This window comes from Trematomus bernacchii, unplaced genomic scaffold (assembly GCF_902827165.1).
Source record: "Trematomus bernacchii unplaced genomic scaffold, fTreBer1.1, whole genome shotgun sequence".
Classification (NCBI taxonomy): Eukaryota; Metazoa; Chordata; class Actinopteri; order Perciformes; family Nototheniidae; genus Trematomus; species Trematomus bernacchii.
Genome location: NW_022988043.1, coordinates 3758375 through 3775590, shown reverse-complemented (window position 1 = coordinate 3775590; position 17216 = coordinate 3758375). Strand labels below are relative to the sequence as shown.

At 39.9% G+C, this 17216-nt stretch overlaps 1 protein-coding gene across 8 annotated transcripts in view; it reads left to right on the top strand.

The window, feature by feature from the left end:
• Positions 1-3205: 3205 nt before the first annotated feature.
• Positions 3206-17216, top strand: part of pbx3b (pre-B-cell leukemia homeobox 3b) — a 57255-nt gene continuing 43244 nt past the window's right edge. For 4 of the 8 annotated variants that reach the window (XM_034117632.1, XM_034117629.1, XM_034117631.1 and 1 more), the window contains exons 1-2: positions 3206-4592; positions 5196-5275. In XM_034117632.1, coding sequence (XP_033973523.1) covers positions 4345-4592; positions 5196-5275 — 328 coding nt within the window. In that variant the 5' untranslated portion in view covers positions 3206-4344. The remainder of the gene's footprint in view (positions 4593-5195; positions 5276-17216) is intronic. The other 4 variants (XM_034117633.1, XM_034117634.1, XM_034117630.1 and 1 more) reach the window with 2 other exon arrangements.

Below are 17216 nucleotides of genomic sequence, written 5' to 3'. Positions count from 1 at the left end.
CTGGTATAGCGATATTTGTTCTTAGAGCACCAACACAATACACCTGCTATATTTAACATTTTAAAGCCACCTTTCCTTAGATATGAGCTTACTGCTCTAAACCATGGAGTAAAATCTACAAATATCCATGCTCTCTCTCTCTCTCCTTTCACATGTGCAACTTTAATGAAGACAAAGTGCATCCACACCAGCGACAAATACCAGGAAGTAAATAAGAATAGTATCCAAACCAAATGAAAGACTGTTCATAATTGGGTTAGTAATATCTCTGGCACCGTCTGCTCGGTCATTTCCTCCAATCTCCTCGAGCAACAGGGGATCAAACAGGCGACACTCAAACCAGGAGGTATCTCTCCACCGCGTGACAGGCTGCCGTCACCGGGCTCCAGGATTCTTTCACCGTCTCCAGCAGCAACCAGGAAGCTCAAGAAAAAGGACGAACATCATCTTCAGATGTAAAACACGCAGCGATTCAACAAATCTTTGAATGATTTGTGACCCCTTTTGTGGACAGCGAAATCGGGAAATCATGCACCCATAACTTCTCACTTAATCTGTATTACTCTCATCACAACAGAGCAAGCCACTCTATCAGTAAATGCTAATCTCCTAATTAACAAGCTAATTAGGCAATTACAGCTTTGCAGAAGGATGCCTAAATGAAATATGACAACACAGTCACTTTCTACAGCACCTGTGGGTCTTTTCACATGTCACAATGAGAAGCATGATGACAAAGTGTTGTGTCTACACTCATAGGTGCTAATTCTTATGCCTCGCTTAACTCATTTGTTAAAATATTATCATTTTATTAACCCTATTGCACAGTTAATGTGGATGCACTTGTCAAATAAGATGTTATTTATTTATCTTTAAAGAAACTCACCTACTGCATTTTTCTTTTTACAGAAATATGATTTTTCAAATTGAAGTCTACAGAAAACAGTGGATAGCACAACCTCTTGGTTATGTAAACAAGGTTTTGTGAACTAGTAGTGCCACACTGTCTTACTGTTGGGAGCTGTCACATACGGAAATGAATTATGTTGACATATGGCTGAAAACAACGGTGAATAGGCCTGCTATGCAATGCAATGAAGAATCATGCACTGCAACAGAGGAGAGGAGCCGGAGCTGTACCTTTGAGCCCCTCTTGACAGGTGTGGAGGGTGACTTGACAGCTCAGTATTTCAATGATAAATGCAGTAGTCCTGGGACTACCATTCACTAAACTAGAGTGTGTTGCTCTGAAACTTCAAGGTCAAATCGATGAACACAACTACACAGACTGCTAACAACATCTAAATATATTTATTTCACATACTCAAATCTTGTGATATTATCATTTCTAACTTAGAAATGTAGCATAAAACCATTATCCGTGATGTTCTCGAGTTCACTTTTAATGTGAAATTCACCATCTTTTTCTTAATATGTATTCATTGATATTGATAATTAGGAGTGGCAAATTTACTGTGTGCTGTTCCACGTTTATTTTTGGACTCATCCTACTCTAGTTCCTGGACTTCAAATGTAGCTGCGGGGTGATGTTTTCATCCTTTACTAAATTATCAAAATCTAAAAAGATTAAATAATGACTCTGGGTATCTTAAGTTTTAGTGTTTTTTTTCCAGTCAGTTCTGACTCATGAAGATGAATAATTTCCTTAGAGCAGGCGGTCCATGATGTCACTTCTATTCTATACTGACCAGAGGATCACTGACTTATACCAACACAATATTATAAGGGCTACATTTAAACTTAAGAGTTGAGATGATTGCAAAGAACAAATGTAATTAACAATTAGGCTGCAATTGTTTTTCATCATCAATCATATGCTTTGTGATGTTTTCTGTGAACATTGAGTTCAAGTCTCATACACGTTAAACGTCCCTGTCAAAACAGTTAAGAATAATTAAAGAAATACGAGATTCCATATCAGCGATATTGTTTTTGTTCATCACATATAAACCCACATTTTCCATTAAACAGGAGCTTTCTGTCCAAGATAATAATCTTCTTCTCAGCGTCTACCTGCAAGTTCCTTCTTACTTAGTTTAAGTTTTGTGATATCTGCCTGTCTTTCTGATGACTTGATTTTGATATTGTCAAAAATATTTGTGTATTTAAAAGTGAAAGCATCACATTTGCCCGTTGAAAATAAATGTTTATGCACAACCATAATCAACATGATTTGCTCTGAATAAGACCTCTGATACATTTCCTTTTTTAAAACGTACTGACATTGCCTGCGAAAAAAGTAATTTCTTCCCCAGCAGATCAGGTTCCTTAGAATAAACTGCGGTCCATGATGATGACATTTGTCCTGACTTCTGTTATGCTCATCAGTGTGACTTCAAAAAGAGAGGATTGAGACTGAAACTAAAAAGTGGAAAAAAGTGTTGTAGACAGTTATAGCTAGATTTTCCAGGGATAATACTGACCTTTATGCGTTTCTTCAAGTGGAATTTTAGGTGGCTTAACACATTTATTGATCCCTGCTGCCTACTTTTGGGAGAAATGTCACCAACAAAGGTTATTTTGTCTGTTGGAGGACATAATAAGTTATCGTTTCCTGGCAATAAGTAGGCCTGCACATGAAGCTGCACAATTCCCCTTAAATACTATTTATGTTGACTTTTTTTAGTAATTGTCATCTTAAAACTGTATCAAACAAAAGTTATACTTCAAGCGTTCAATTGCACAAGCCCTTTTTACTGTCTTTCTTTAAAACTCCAGAATATCAAACCCCTCAATAACTCCACATTATTTATTCCCCTGAGTTCCTCATAAAATGCCCTCCTATATAAAGTCAAATCTTAATTGTTTATTCGTCTTTTTCAATCCACTATCTGCTCATTGAGGAGGTGCACATTATATGTGCAGCCTTGCATCCAGCTCAACAACGTGTCTGCTGCCATAGCAACTGCGGAGGAGCACCGAGCAGCGCCGCCTGTTCGTGCAATAGATGTCACTCGTAGCAACGACCAATCAGAAGTTCCCATCCTTTTGTGCGAGCGGTGCGAAGATGGAGGGATGGAGTGGGTGGGCTCTCAGCCTCATGCATCTGCCAGTAATAGGACACACGGGTCGTCAGTCTTCATCATTCTGGGCTGCGATTGGTCGAGGAGCTTTACTTTCCAATAATATAAACATGTCTACTGCTTGCCTGACTTGAACCAAGGCTTACAAGGGACTGTGCAGTTCTACATCAAACTGTATTCAAACTCTCATTATGCATTTGCCTGTGTTGTAGCAGGGCTAAATCTTTATTATTGCTAGAGAATATGCACATAGCTGCACGTGCACGCGTGAGGAAACGAGGATACCAAACTGTCGCCGCTGCGAGAAAGAGAGAGGGGACTCTGCCGTGCTTTCATCAATATAATCACCACCCTAAGTACTAGCTCTTAACATTTTGTTTTTCGGTGTTCAGGCGAGAAGTGACAAGAATATAGACCCCTCCTCTGCAGGGCGGAGCGTGCATTTTCATTTCGTATTTTGTATTTTTTTTTCTACCCCTGTTCCCTGCTCTGACACGTCTGCACTGAGTGAGTGGCATTGGCACACTGTCAATCGCTCACTATACCGCTGCCATCAAACAACATAAAACACACACAGGCAGAGGCTGGAGCTCATAAATTTCAGCAGGGCAAGATATTTTTTTGCGCATCGCCTTTATACAGCGTATCCTAATTAATTTCTTCTCGTGGTTGCTTTTTTTTTTTTCAACCAGAAATATCCCAACTTTTTTTGTATATTTCATATTTTTTGTAGTCACATTTGGACACCTTATGCCGCAGATTGTGTATTTTTTTTAAATATTGTCAGTTGTCGCAGGAAACATTTCTGCACATTTATAGTTGGCAACACCTGCAAGATTTTTTATTTGTTTACACGTTGGATATTTTTGTTGCCGGTGCATCACTAGGACGGTTTGGACATTTTGGAGACGGAATGCGCCGGGAATCCCATGAAGAGCGCTAATAGATGAGAGATCACCAAGGAGCGTTTCTGTCCATACCACCCGTCAAATCCCAGAGAAAAGACAGATTGGCATGAGGATTCGTGCGGGATACGATGGACCGTCAATTTTGACAAAGAAGTGTTAAGAAGAAGAAACAATTAATGCATTTTTCTACAAACATAGTCACGCGTTTTGGCACTTTGGACCGCGCGTAAAAAAGCGAGAGGACAGCGAAAACTTGGACATAAGATTTACGCAAAAATATCTCTGCTAGGTTGTTGTTTTTAAAACAACAACGTGTGCGCTCTTTTTCGCTAAAGAAACACAGCCGTGCAACCCCTTCTTGTCTGCAGCACTTGCTATAACCGATTTCGTATATGAGTTTTTCAATTTGTGTGGCTCAGTGCACAGACTCTTTAGCGTCTAGTATGGACGATCAAGCCCGGATCATGCAGTCCATCGGCGGTGTCAGCCTTTCTGGCCACTCGGTACAAGGAGGCATGGCACTGCCGCCTCCACATGGACACGATGGGTCAGACGGAGACGGAAGAAAACAAGACATTGGTGACATTCTCCATCAAATAATGACCATAACTGATCAAAGCCTGGACGAGGCGCAAGCAAAGTTGGTTGATTTATATGTTTTATTAACTTCGCCCTCCCCAAAATGATGAACGCACCATTATTAAGATGTGGCCCTCTTAACTTAACTCCCCCATGCATAACAATAGACTGGAGTCAGTGGCTTTAATGATAATCTTACACTGAGGTGTATTTACTGCCTCGCAAAGATTTAACACATGAGAAAGTTGTCACTTAGGGAACAACAGCATTTTTCTTTAAAGTGCTTGTCTGGCAAAAGTCATCCTGAACAAGCTTGTGTTGTTCAAAAAGTTTCTGTGCACACATAGAACATTTTCATATATCTGCAAAACTAACATGCTTAAAAAAAAAAAAAAAATCCTGTAAGTAGGTTGATTATATTAGTATTATATTTATAATGGAGTATTACACTTTTGTGACCTAAATAACAGATAATTATATTTAGTCATTTTGACTGTATTGTAGCAAATGATAACTTCTGAGAGACATGTGATGGTTGTAACATTGCAATACTTAGAAAAAGTGACAACTAAACTCAACATCTTAAATACTCCATTTACCTGCTAATTTCTAACATGTGATGTTTCAGTGAATTTATTTCAGTATATTATTTTGTCTTATACTGAAACAGGAAACATGGGCTGAACTGTCACAGAATGAAACCAGCACTCTTCAGCGTTCTCTGTGAAATCAAAGAAAAGACAGGTAAGATCTTTATATACAAATATTTTATTATGAATTTAATATAATAGTAGTGTCTCAATGCAACATCACACAGACACTTACCTCCCAGTGATCTGATGCCAGCCTGCACCCAGGTTATAGGGACCTCTGCCCATATTAATCAATCACTTAAAGAAAAGTCATTGTGCCACACAGAAAAAAACGGTTTCTGTCATGGAGGATGTTAGGTTTGTTTCATTATTTTTGCAGGAGCATCTTTTTTCCAGCAGTGTTTGCTTGTATTTAAACAGAAAGTGCGCTCCAGCTTTTCCCCTCTCTACTCTGGCAGCGAACAGGAGGGGGAAATCCCACAGCATATGCTCTACATAGCTGAGATCACAATGAATTCATCCTTTATAACCTGACAACAATTGTCACATTTTCAACATACAAAGACAACTACATTCTCTATCAAAATGGGTATTGCAATTGCATGCAGACTCACTCCTTTCCTCCAAATTAAGGCAGTTCATTCTGGGGAAAAAAGCAAATAATTGAATCCTCCTTGAGAAAATTAAAGGACAAATATTTATATTATATTTCATATTACGCAATTTGTCTAAATAGGCATCTAGTCTGCAGATTTCTAGGAACAGGGTTGAAAACTTTCAGTGTGTTTGCACATATAAAGAGACAGCTGAAATAATAGATACACTCATGTCTTATAACTTTTCTTACATTTCAAACTTTGCTATATATTTTTTTATAAATTAACCTTTGCAGAGACATATTTTTTCTACAATTTTCCCACAATGTTTATGGGACATATCATGTGCCTCGAAATTCTTAAACACATATTTGTATATAGTGATAACAGTTTTCACACACTGTTTATTATGCCTTACAGTTATGTGGTCGTTTTGTTCTTGAAACTATAAGAACAAAGTGCTGTTAAAAATATGCTTCAATTATTCAAACCACTGAGCATCCCTATTTATTTTTTAAAGTATAATATATATTTCTCAGTCAAAGAAAATATAAGAATATAAATAGAATTATGCTGTCAGTTTGGTGTAATTTAGCAAACCTGATGCCTTGTCAGATTTGTGACCTTTGTGCAGTTTATGAGGAAATCGTCTGGGGAGAGATCATAAAAGTTTATGAACTTCCCCGACACAGGTGGCGTCCACAGGGACAGACAGAGGGTCCACAGTCTAGCCGAGGTGCTCTTCTGTGTGTGTGTGTGCCTGTTGAGTTTAGACGAGAGACAGCGAGAAAAAACAGAGGCTGCAGATCGCACATCACACAAAATGCCAGCTTTTATTCTCTGCACAAGCATTGATTGGATATGAACGTGTTTTCCAGTGCTGAAGCAATGATACATCAGTAAAACATAGCCGTCATTGGATAAAGAAATCTGAGAAATCATATAAAAATACTATCATTACTCTGCAAGTAACTTTCATTTTATGTTTTACTTTGTTAGTCCAAACTTGCATGATGTCTTTAAATATTCCTGCTGTTGGATTACGTTTAAAATAGCCTAACATAAGAAAGTAAATGAACATTTTTATCAATATACTTACATGTATGTGTGCAGGAGAGTGTATGTGCCATGGACTGATTGTGTGTGAGCAAGAGATGAGACGGACAAGAGGGAGAACAGGGTGTGTGTGTGTGTGTGTGTGTGTGTGTGTGTGTGTGTGTGTGTGTGTGTGTGTGTGTGTGTGTGTGTGTGTGTGTGTGTGTGTGTGTGTGTGGTGTGTGTGTGTGTGTGTGTGTGTGTGTGTGTGTGTGTGTGTGTGTGTGTGTGTGTGTGTGTGTGTGTGTGTGTGTGTGTGTGTGTGTGTGTGTGTGTGTGTGTGTGTGTGTGTGTGTGTGTGTGTGTGTGTGTGTGCATGGTTAACCTGTGGTTTAGAGTCACAGCCTCCCCCTCTTAGCCATTGACAGAGCTCAGCTGGTCTGGTGGCCTTGTTGACCGGCCAGTTTTTGCAGCACACAGTGAGCCTTTCACTGGCTCCTGTAGCATCGTTCTCAGGGCTTCCTTGGCCCTTTCATGTCCGTTCAGATGGCACAGGGGCCGCTGTCGTTTAGCCATGTGATCCTCCGTTGGCTGAAAGTGACTTTTAATAATACATTTGAAAGCGTTCCAAGAATCATAGCTGTAATTACTGCACGCATGTATCATGTTATCCAGACTTATTGTCGAGTGTGCAGATGAATAGCCAGGTCAGGGTTCAGCTTCAAAGCTTCTCGTGTTTATGTTTAAAGTATTATTTTACGAGCGGAGACAAAATCAAAGAATGGTCTTTTCATTTTCTCGTGGAAGTAAAGAAGATTTTTTACTGTAATAGCAAGACATTGTGAAGCCTTTTGAATGGTGTTTAGAAGTTTCTGGCACTCTTCTAACTTGTTATTGTAGAGCTACAACATTTTTCTGCATTGCTAATGCCCTGGAAGTATTAATTCACTTTGATATGCTAATTAGAGAGCATTATGCAAGAAATGAGATTAAGTGGCAGCATGAAGTCATTTGCCTGTCACTAAATTGAGTGTTTTTAGCAGGAGGGTTTTTTTCCCCCCCAAATTTTCTTGGTTTTGCATTTAGATAAGCTAAATGTGAGATTTGGTCGGCGAGTGGAGTTCTTTGTCTTTGAGTGTTTCATGTTTTTCTTTTAGAATATACTTAAAAAATGTCAATTAAAATGGTTTTATTCTCGATGTTCTAACAGTTTCAGGACAAAGGTTACATTCATGTACCTTTTTGCCTGTAGGCTGCGTGAGAAGACAATGAATGCATTGAGTGAACATTGCCTGCGATTCAGATGAGTTCTGCAGTTATTCCTCTGTGCTGGGTTTGTGTTATCCTGCTGGCTACTCCCTTGTCTTGCTCTCGTGCTTGGAAGAGAGACTCACAGCAGCAGCAGCAGGAGCGGCAAGAATAACAAAGGTGAAAGATTACCTCCATATGGTATTTCTGACCAGGAAAAGAGAGGTTCTGTTGCAAGACTTCTCTTTGATGTGAGGTTTAATCAATAGAAAGAGATTACAGAAAACTATTACAGGCTAAATCACGGAGTGCCACAGAGAGGCTTAGCCCTCTCCACAGCTCTCTCAGCTGCATGGCGCTTCTTTGGCTGCGTATTGACTTGTTGTTTTCCTGACCTTTGACTCGTCAGGTTCAGAAACAGGGGGTCTGGAGAGGTAGGGGAGGGAGAGAGTGTGGCAGATTCAGCCTGATAAATGCTCCTATACACTGTTTAAAGCATTGGATTAAGGAGGGACTGCAATTTCGGAAACACTGTCTGGGTTTTGTTGCACTCGTTTGATTTGGATCGGAAAAGCAATTTCATATATGTTTATCAGTTTGTCTGCGTTATATGTAATGTCCAACTCGGAAAGACTGTGTTAATTAAATACAGTTCAGGATGAGCCGGTAATTAACCACATGCAAGGCCGACTAAAAGCATTACCTGGAGTAAATAGAGTTAGGACTGAGGAGGTAAGCATTTCTAAGATCTACAGGAAACATTCATTTCAATGTTGCCTGACAGAGTTAATGACCCCTCTCATTCCAATTGTGATTAATAATACATATGTATTGTTATTATTATTATTATTATTGCAGCTAAAAAATAAAAGACCACATTTTATGAGCAGGGAATATATATAACAAATTATATATATTTTCTTTGGTTTTCCTACCTTGTGTGTTGTCTTGGTGCAGGAAAAGCTCCAGTAAATGCATGTGTGAGAACAGAAAGCTATTCAGCAGGAGAGACAATTGACTTTGGCTGCTTTTTGTCTCAGAGAGCCCCAGTGATGCGGCTGCAGTGACTAGATAGTGTTGTGCCGAATGGCTCGCGCACAGCTGGGTTCCTGACTGTCTCAATGGCAGGGCCACTATTGCTTCCTCCTCTAAAGCACGAGGGGGACCGGGGAAGATGTGGCTATTATCTAAGTAGCTCCCAAATACCCTCCATTTCCCCATCAGCAAAGATGAAAAGAAGGAGAGCCAGACAAAGAAAAAAAGGAGAGAAAAAAACAAGAGTGTACACATCAGTTTCATTTGGAGGGGTAAATGCTTTTGTGCTGTGGAGATAGATGCCTCTGCACCGGTGCTGCCTGGTGTCTGCGCGCACGGCTCCTCAAAGCTGTTTTTTTTTTGTACGATGATCCAGTGCTGTCCCTCCATCTGCACACACAAGCACCCATCTTGCAAACGTCTCCCTCGCTCCCCCTCTATCGCTCCAAGCGTTTTCTGCGGGCTCCGGCGCGATCAACAGCTCATAATTGTTTTTTGCACATACGTTATGCAAATGAGTCTTTATGGCAACTGGCATAACAATTAGCATCCTCCAACAATATTTTAGTAGGTTAATTGCGAAATTTCTGAATTGTACATCTGAGTTGTTAATTAGGCATGACAGAGGTGGTGAAATAGTTATCTTCAGGCGATGGCAGCCAGCAGAGGCTGCTTGGGATGCAAAAAGGAAGGATTGATTGAAATGAGTTTACAGCAGTAGGAGCGTGGCTGGTGGAGACTCTTTGAATGCCTCTTTTCTTTTTGAAGCTGTCGCTGAACGTCGAAATATAAACCTGAAGCAGACAGGGAGAAGCTACTTCAAACTATGACCCCCTGTAGAAATAGATTAAACGTGAACGATACAACTTGTTGTCCTGTCGGCACGAGTTAGGACAGATTCTTTCATGCATCACTGGGGCTGCACTCTTGTCAAAACAGTGAAAGACCTTTGACCCGACAGACATAGTTAAACCAAATGTTTATTTTTTGCAATATGGAAATGTCCCTGCTTTAAAGAACGTTAATGCCAACAACACACACTTTTAATATTTAACACTTTTGATCTTAGGAGGAAGATTTACTGAAAAAAGAAAGGAAAAAAAGTGGTCCTCTATCATTTTTGGCAGAGACAAATTAAAAAGCCATCAACTTGCGTTAATGAAACACAAGATAAAATTAACTTTTATTGCTTTTATGATTAAGACAAACAAAGGTATTATTATGTACCTCGTTTGATAGGGTTTAAGATAAGGGTGCATATATTTTAAGCTGTATTTATTTACAGCTATAAAGAAAAAAAGAAACCGCTCAGTTTTTTTAACATGAAGTCTCTTGTGTCCTGATGTTCATTACTGTGTCAGCCGATAGCCGAGTCTTTGTAATGCCATAGAGCCAGTTATTAGTGCAAAAAGGGTTAGAGTGAAAGACTGGTGCAAAGCAAGTCCTCTCTCAGTAATGACTCTGCTATTTATAGGTCCCTATTTCATTAGCTCTAGTGTTTCAGGGAAGAGTTTTCCTCATGGGACAGTGGACACCATGATGTTCATTTACTCTGTACACATTACATGTGGACAACTAAATGACCTATCATTTGTGAGTGCAAGAACACTGAAAACAATCCTGCTTATTTCTTTATTTCCTGCCTTTCCTGTATTTACTCTTTTTGACAGATATACTGTTTCTTACATTTTTTATAGGCAGTTACATTCCTGTATTTTAGATAGTTTTGTTCTGTGTTTGTGGGGCTGTTACTCCTACAGGTGATAGATGTTTTGTAGATTAAGTGATAAATGAATTGGAGGCAGATGTCAGTAAATGTACACTTCTTAAATCTCATTTGTAATATTTTGACACAGTAGCAGTCTGCAGCTTGTTTCGTGACAACAGAATGATACATTGTTGTCACCTTTTCTTTTCTTTACACAAGATTGTTTTCCAAAAACGGGAAGAAAAGAGGATTTCTTTCCTCATTTACAAGCCTAAAAATGAAAGCCCTCTTCCCATTGTTCCATATGCCATTGTTCCACATGTTTCATACATTACAATGATATATTGAAGGCAGAAATGGGAAAAAGACTGCAATGCAATGAAATTTTAATCAGCGTCTTCTGCCGCTTTAATAAGGCAAATAATTCTTATTGGCTGCTGTGTTAAGATTTCTAATATTTAATTCATAACAAACCTTGCAATATTCTGCTTTAGCCCTAAGACAAGCTCCACTCTGCTGCCTGCCAAAAGGCAACTGTGGGGAAAAGAAAGATATAAAAGGAACTGCACACTGAGCATTTTTCTTATCAGTCTTGGCAAAATACTACCCCATTGTTTTTTGTATTGTTTGTGAATTTAAACATGTCTTTAGAATATTTTTAAATAATAATGTTACTGGATTACATGATAGAGAAGCTGGACTGATACTGCTGCTGTTTAGTGAAAAACACAGTTTAGTAAAATTCCACATTTTTCAACTTTGCCAGAGGTCAGTAAAGTATGACCATTCGCAAACATCTTTTTATTTTCTTAAGTCCTTGAAGTATATTCTTGTGTCTGAAGTAATGGAAAGATGGCGAGGGGCCAGCAGCTAGGTGCTGGCTCATGTTACAGTGAAACGGCGGGCCCTGTTTTCGTCTCTCGTGAAATGGCTTAATTGGTGTCAGAGCCCCAGGGATAAAGGCCTCTTGCTCTGAAACACAGCCACACAGGCCCTGTCTTCCCTCAAACCAGGAGGAACGGCCGGCGTCTGCTGGTGAATGAGGACTAAGCCGTGGCATAACAATACCAAATGATGTTTGGGATGACAGAAATTAATATGCGCTTGCTCCCAGAAAGCTATGATTAATGACGCCGAGCAGGGGAATGCTGTCCCTCCTTTTTGCTCCTCTTTGATGGGGATTGAAAAGCGGAAAAAAAAAAAAAAAAAGGTTTCTCCTCTCTTTAGAAAGTGGAGGTCATCCAGAGTACATTACTGCTATTATTTTTCCTCTAGCAGGAGGCAGGAAAGGGCCCAGCGCTTGTAATGAATTTTGGAATAATTCACTAACATTAGGATCTGGTGTATTGTCCCATGGCATGTGGCTCACAGACATACCTGTGTATCATTCACACACTACTCATGATTTTAACTGCAATAATGAATAGGCTGGAAACAGATATTTGTTCAATGCAGGATGATTTTGAAGTGATCATTTCTACTCAAAAAGAGGCAGTTCTAATTTGAATAACATAGTAAATTACTGATGTGCTGACACTGTCTTTTTTTTTTGTGCTGAATTTTATACACACACATTGATTTGGTGCAAAAACGTGTGAACAAAATGGTGGAGTGCTGTTGCCATGATAATGATCTGTATCTGTTGTGTCCTAGGAGGAGACACATGAATATTTAATTGTGTCTGCTCGAGAGATCCCCAGACCCTTCTGTTCATTTCTTACTTTCTCTAATGCGTTTCCACCCTCCCAGGTACGTCCTCTCTTAGTAATGGAGAATTAAAGCATGCATTAAATGATATAAATTGCAATGTGAGGGATTTCTAAGGACATTTGTCTACGCACAATGCGGGTGAAAATTCAAATGACAAGTTTTGACAACGGACATTCTGCTGACATGGCTTATTTGCCTCACGTTGGCTCTTCAAGTAAGCATTTCCTCCGTCAGAGTGATTGATATGTATTAAGCATGCACTTTTTTTACATCTGGAATATGATGTGGGTGCTACGATATGAGTTTCAAACTGTGGATGACTTCCCCTCATATTGATCTATTTGTGTTGCCGGAGTGGCAGGTGCTATACGGAGACTGTGTCAGCTTTGATTGTTTGTGTCAGTGATCCGAGCCGACACTGAGCTCTCTTACTGTTCGTCACTGCACTTGCTTCCTCTTGAAGAATGGCAGCACACTGCACAGATCCTCAGGAAACTCATGTCGACGCTGTCTCACCGACCCTGTGAATCAGCACTGGTCTGCAGAGATTGTTTATCACTTGTGCACCCTTCGATGTCTACATCCAAAATTGCGGGACATACCTGCATTCTTTACATGAAACGTCCCGAAGGTTGTTTTTAGTCTTTTAATATAATGCAATTATGTAAAAGCATCCCATGTGAATGTGAACATCAGTTGTTGAGAGACAGGAGGTGTGGTTTCTCTCCTTCTCTAAATATTCAAGATTAGTCGTTGACTTGTGTGTGTGTGTGTGTGTGTGTGTGTGTGTGTGTGTGTGTGTGTGTGTGTGTGTGTGTGTGTGTGTGTGTGTGTGTGTGTGTGTGTGTGTGTGTTGTGTGTGTGTGTGTGTGTGTGTGTGTGTGTGTGTGTGTGTGTGTGTGTGTGTGTGTGTGTGTGTGTGTGTGTGTGTGTGTGTGTGTGTGTGTGTGTGTGTGTGTGTGTGGTGGCAGGCCTGCGAGGTTGTGGTGTGAAGGTGAGGTGCGTGATGCTCGGAGCCTCTGTAAGTATGCAGAGCACGGCGGGCCTCTCGCGGGTGCTGAAGGAGAGCATGGAGTGGCAGAGTTAATTTATTTAATGACTGAGCGTCTTATATCTCCCCAGCCCTGATTAGAATCCATGCTTGATGAGGGAAGCGATAGAGGGGTGTGCACTGCCCCTAGGCCCTAGCACGTACGCTCCTGGTTTTCTTTCTCCAGTGCCTTTTTTTCCCTACCCCCAATCCACTGGGTTTTGAAATCATAAAAAAAAAGAAAAATTCACAACCCAGTAAGATAATTTCCACTTCTGTCTGTTGCGATATTTTACAATCATGTCGGTACGTGGGATCATTTTGTTGAACATTGACAGGAAATGCAACTCTGAAGCTGATTAAATGTGTTTGTGTGTGTGTGTGTGGCGTGCTCCGTGATAAAGACGAAGTGCTGTGGAGCTCTATGAACGTGGGAAAGCCAAACAGAGTGTGTCACTTTGGCAGCACGGGCTGTCAGCATTGGGGAGCTGCAGTTGTAAAAAACCATGACCTTCCTCTTTGCCAGCATGTCCCTCGCAGAGCCAAACGCTGCCCTGTAGATCTGGGCTGGCTGTGGGAGGGAATACAAACACAAGAGAAAGGACAGACAGTGGAAAAAAACGGTAAGAGCCATAATTGTGAAGGGGGGTGGCTGAAGTAATGAAATACTTCTTGGAGCTATCATGACTGAGAAGGTAAGGGAGGGAAAGCGAGAGGACGGGCGAAGAGGGGAAAAAAATACTCCTCGGCTTCTAACATTTCCATGAGCCATCATCAGTAATGCCGCAGCAGCCTCACAAACTAGAAATTATTTCTTCAGGCGTCGCTGTCAAGTGTTATTCAAATAACACCAGCCTCACATTTGAATAACAGCCGACATTTTGAATTAATTAATCAGACAAGATAGTCTGGGCCTTTTCTCATTAGTCTACAGGTCAGGCTGGGGAAGATATATGCGCTGGTGATGATATACTTGTCTTTAATAGTGATTTATGGAGATTTTGGATTGTACTCGATTTGTCAAAGGGCCTGGTAGCAGAAAAATAGGACAGTGCATATTTCATTACCTAATCTTTGATACGTTCCATGATGCTAAAAGATACAGCCCCGTTGTTTAGATGCACAGGAAGCTCTTTTACGTTCACTCTTCCTGAGTGAAGAGACACACACACACACGTGTTTTGCACGCACACACACACATTTAATCTCCTCTCATAGACCTCTTCCATTTTACTTTTCCTATGCAATTAAGCGAGGGCTGTAAATTATAACTGTGTCGTACTTTAATTATCATGGTGTAAAAATAGAGTTCCTGTCTTTGAGAGGATTTCATTAACTTACTCAATATTCCATGTCAGCTCAGAGAGTCACAAGATTGCAGCGGGGTGTGTGTTTAACATGCTTTGAGTCATGTGTGTTATTTATTTTGACGTTATATGAACTTGGTAAAAAGTAGGGAGGAAAAATGTGGTTTAAATATAAATATGCAGTATTTGTATTTCTTTGTATAAGCTGTGTGCTGGTTCGTGTGACAGATTGTATTTTTGGTTTATAGAGGATAGTGTGTGTCCATGGAGGTGTGAATGAAAATGTTTTTTTTTTTTTATTGTTTTAATTATGAAGTGTCACCTGCTGTTTTGGGTGTTAAATAATAATGAACACTTTCAATTTACAAACATTACATTTTTTTTACATATACAGGTTTTAATAATCCAAATGCAGCACCTTCAGTATGCATCTGTGGTTTGTGTGTCTGTTCTTGTTGTGTGTGTGTGTGTGTGTGTGTGTGTGTGTGTGTGTGTGTGTGTGTGTGTGTGTGTGTGTGTGTGTGTGTGTGTGTGTGTGTGTGTGTGTGTGTGTGTGTGTGTGTGTGTGTGTGTGTGTGTGTGTGTGTGTGTGTGTGTGTGTGTGTGTGTGTGTGTGTGTGTGTGTGTGTGTGTGTGCGTGTGCGTTTGCACAAGTGTCAGGATGCTACGAGCTGTTGCCATTCCGGTGAGCAGCCCACACAAAATGCACCAACACCAGTGTGACAAAACATTCAAATAAATTGCTGTCAGGCTGCCGAAACACCAAGTGCAGCGATTTTTATCTGACATGTGGAAGACCCAGACATGCAGTCCTGACAAGTAACGCCGCAGCACCTGTGAGAGACAGGCGATACAAATCAGTATATGCCTGATCCTCGGCATAACAATACCTATCATTACTTGATATTATTACTCTTCTTTAAGAGAGAGCTCAAGATGGAAAGATACGTACGCACGTGTTGGCTAAAGTCTGGATAATAAACGATCTTAGGCCATCATTTGCATAGTATGTGGACTTCAAATGTACGCTGAAATGTAATTTTGCAGTCTAATGGCACATCAAAAATGACTGAGATAGCTTTTATATTCATGTAGAATTACATATGTTTTTTAAATAAAAAGTCCAGGGTTAGGACATTTATTTATTATTATCCAGCATAATATTTAGAGAACATTTAATTTCATGTGTGCGATAACAGTGGGATTTTTTATTTATAATTGCTTACTATATATTGCACTTTTAGAAAAGCCTAAACATCTAATGAGAAATTGTACCTTGTTCTTCGCATTTAAAATAGAATGTTGTCGTAATTCAGTACGACTGATGACACTGATTGACTTTGTTTTACTTTTTAGGGCAGCAGGGAGACACAAATAAATACTAAGGAAGCCTGTGTTGCTTCACTTATTTTCATTGAGTCTACCAAATTGACTTAGTAATTCTTAAATCCAATTGAGAAGCATTAAAAAAAACGTTTTTCAGAAACTCTGAGACAAAGGACTCACTGTGGAACGCGCCATCCATTCTCCACTGTATTGTTATTTTCTCCCTTATAGGTTACTAATGAGGAATCGGCCCTCATTATGATTTTAAGGATGAGAGAGGAAAGCTTTTAATTAATGATATGTAAATGGTTCTGAATTGATTATGTTAGAATATCAAGAGAGATGGGTAGAAGCTGTGGTGTAATATATTTTAATTAAGAATTAATTAAAAATGATGGCAATTTTATAGAGGCTCACAGAAAATAGAAGAATGTATTCTCTGTCACAAGTAAATCAGCCCTTGATTAAATAAACAGACACATGCTGTATTCATTGACGAGTTATATTTATACTTTGCCAGGAAGAATTATCCCGATTATAAAAAAATAAAAAAAGATCACTGCGGTATGTCAGTGGTCGACCACAAGCTGGGTTCTCTGGGGTTAATGGTGATTTATCTCATTCCTAATTCATGAGATCCTCCTGGTCTGTGTTAGGTGGATCAATAAAGCTGTGTTTCCTTTTTGAATTCAGTGTCTACAATTAGATTTGCAACGTGGAACACAATTACAACTAAGACATGAATGCGTGTTTTTATCACTTGTGGCAAGTGAATGTGCGGCCCCCAAAAGATATCAATCTGTTTATGAGGTAAAAAGATTTGTGTGAAAAAGATGAGTTGTGACTCGACGTGGACCCTATTTAACCTTTTTAATTGCTATCTGCTTTCTTTCATTCATTCTTCAGGGCAGAGGAAAACAGGAGATGTTAGCTGCATTAACGGCGTGCGGCACTATTAAAGGGAGAGAGGTCTTTGTTTTTCTGCTAACGGTGGCATGCATGCTCTGTGCTAAACTCCGCGATCAATGGCAGAGAGGCTGCTATCACAGCAGTCGGAGCAGGCGTAGCTCAGGGGGGAGGGAAGGGGGGTCCCTGGT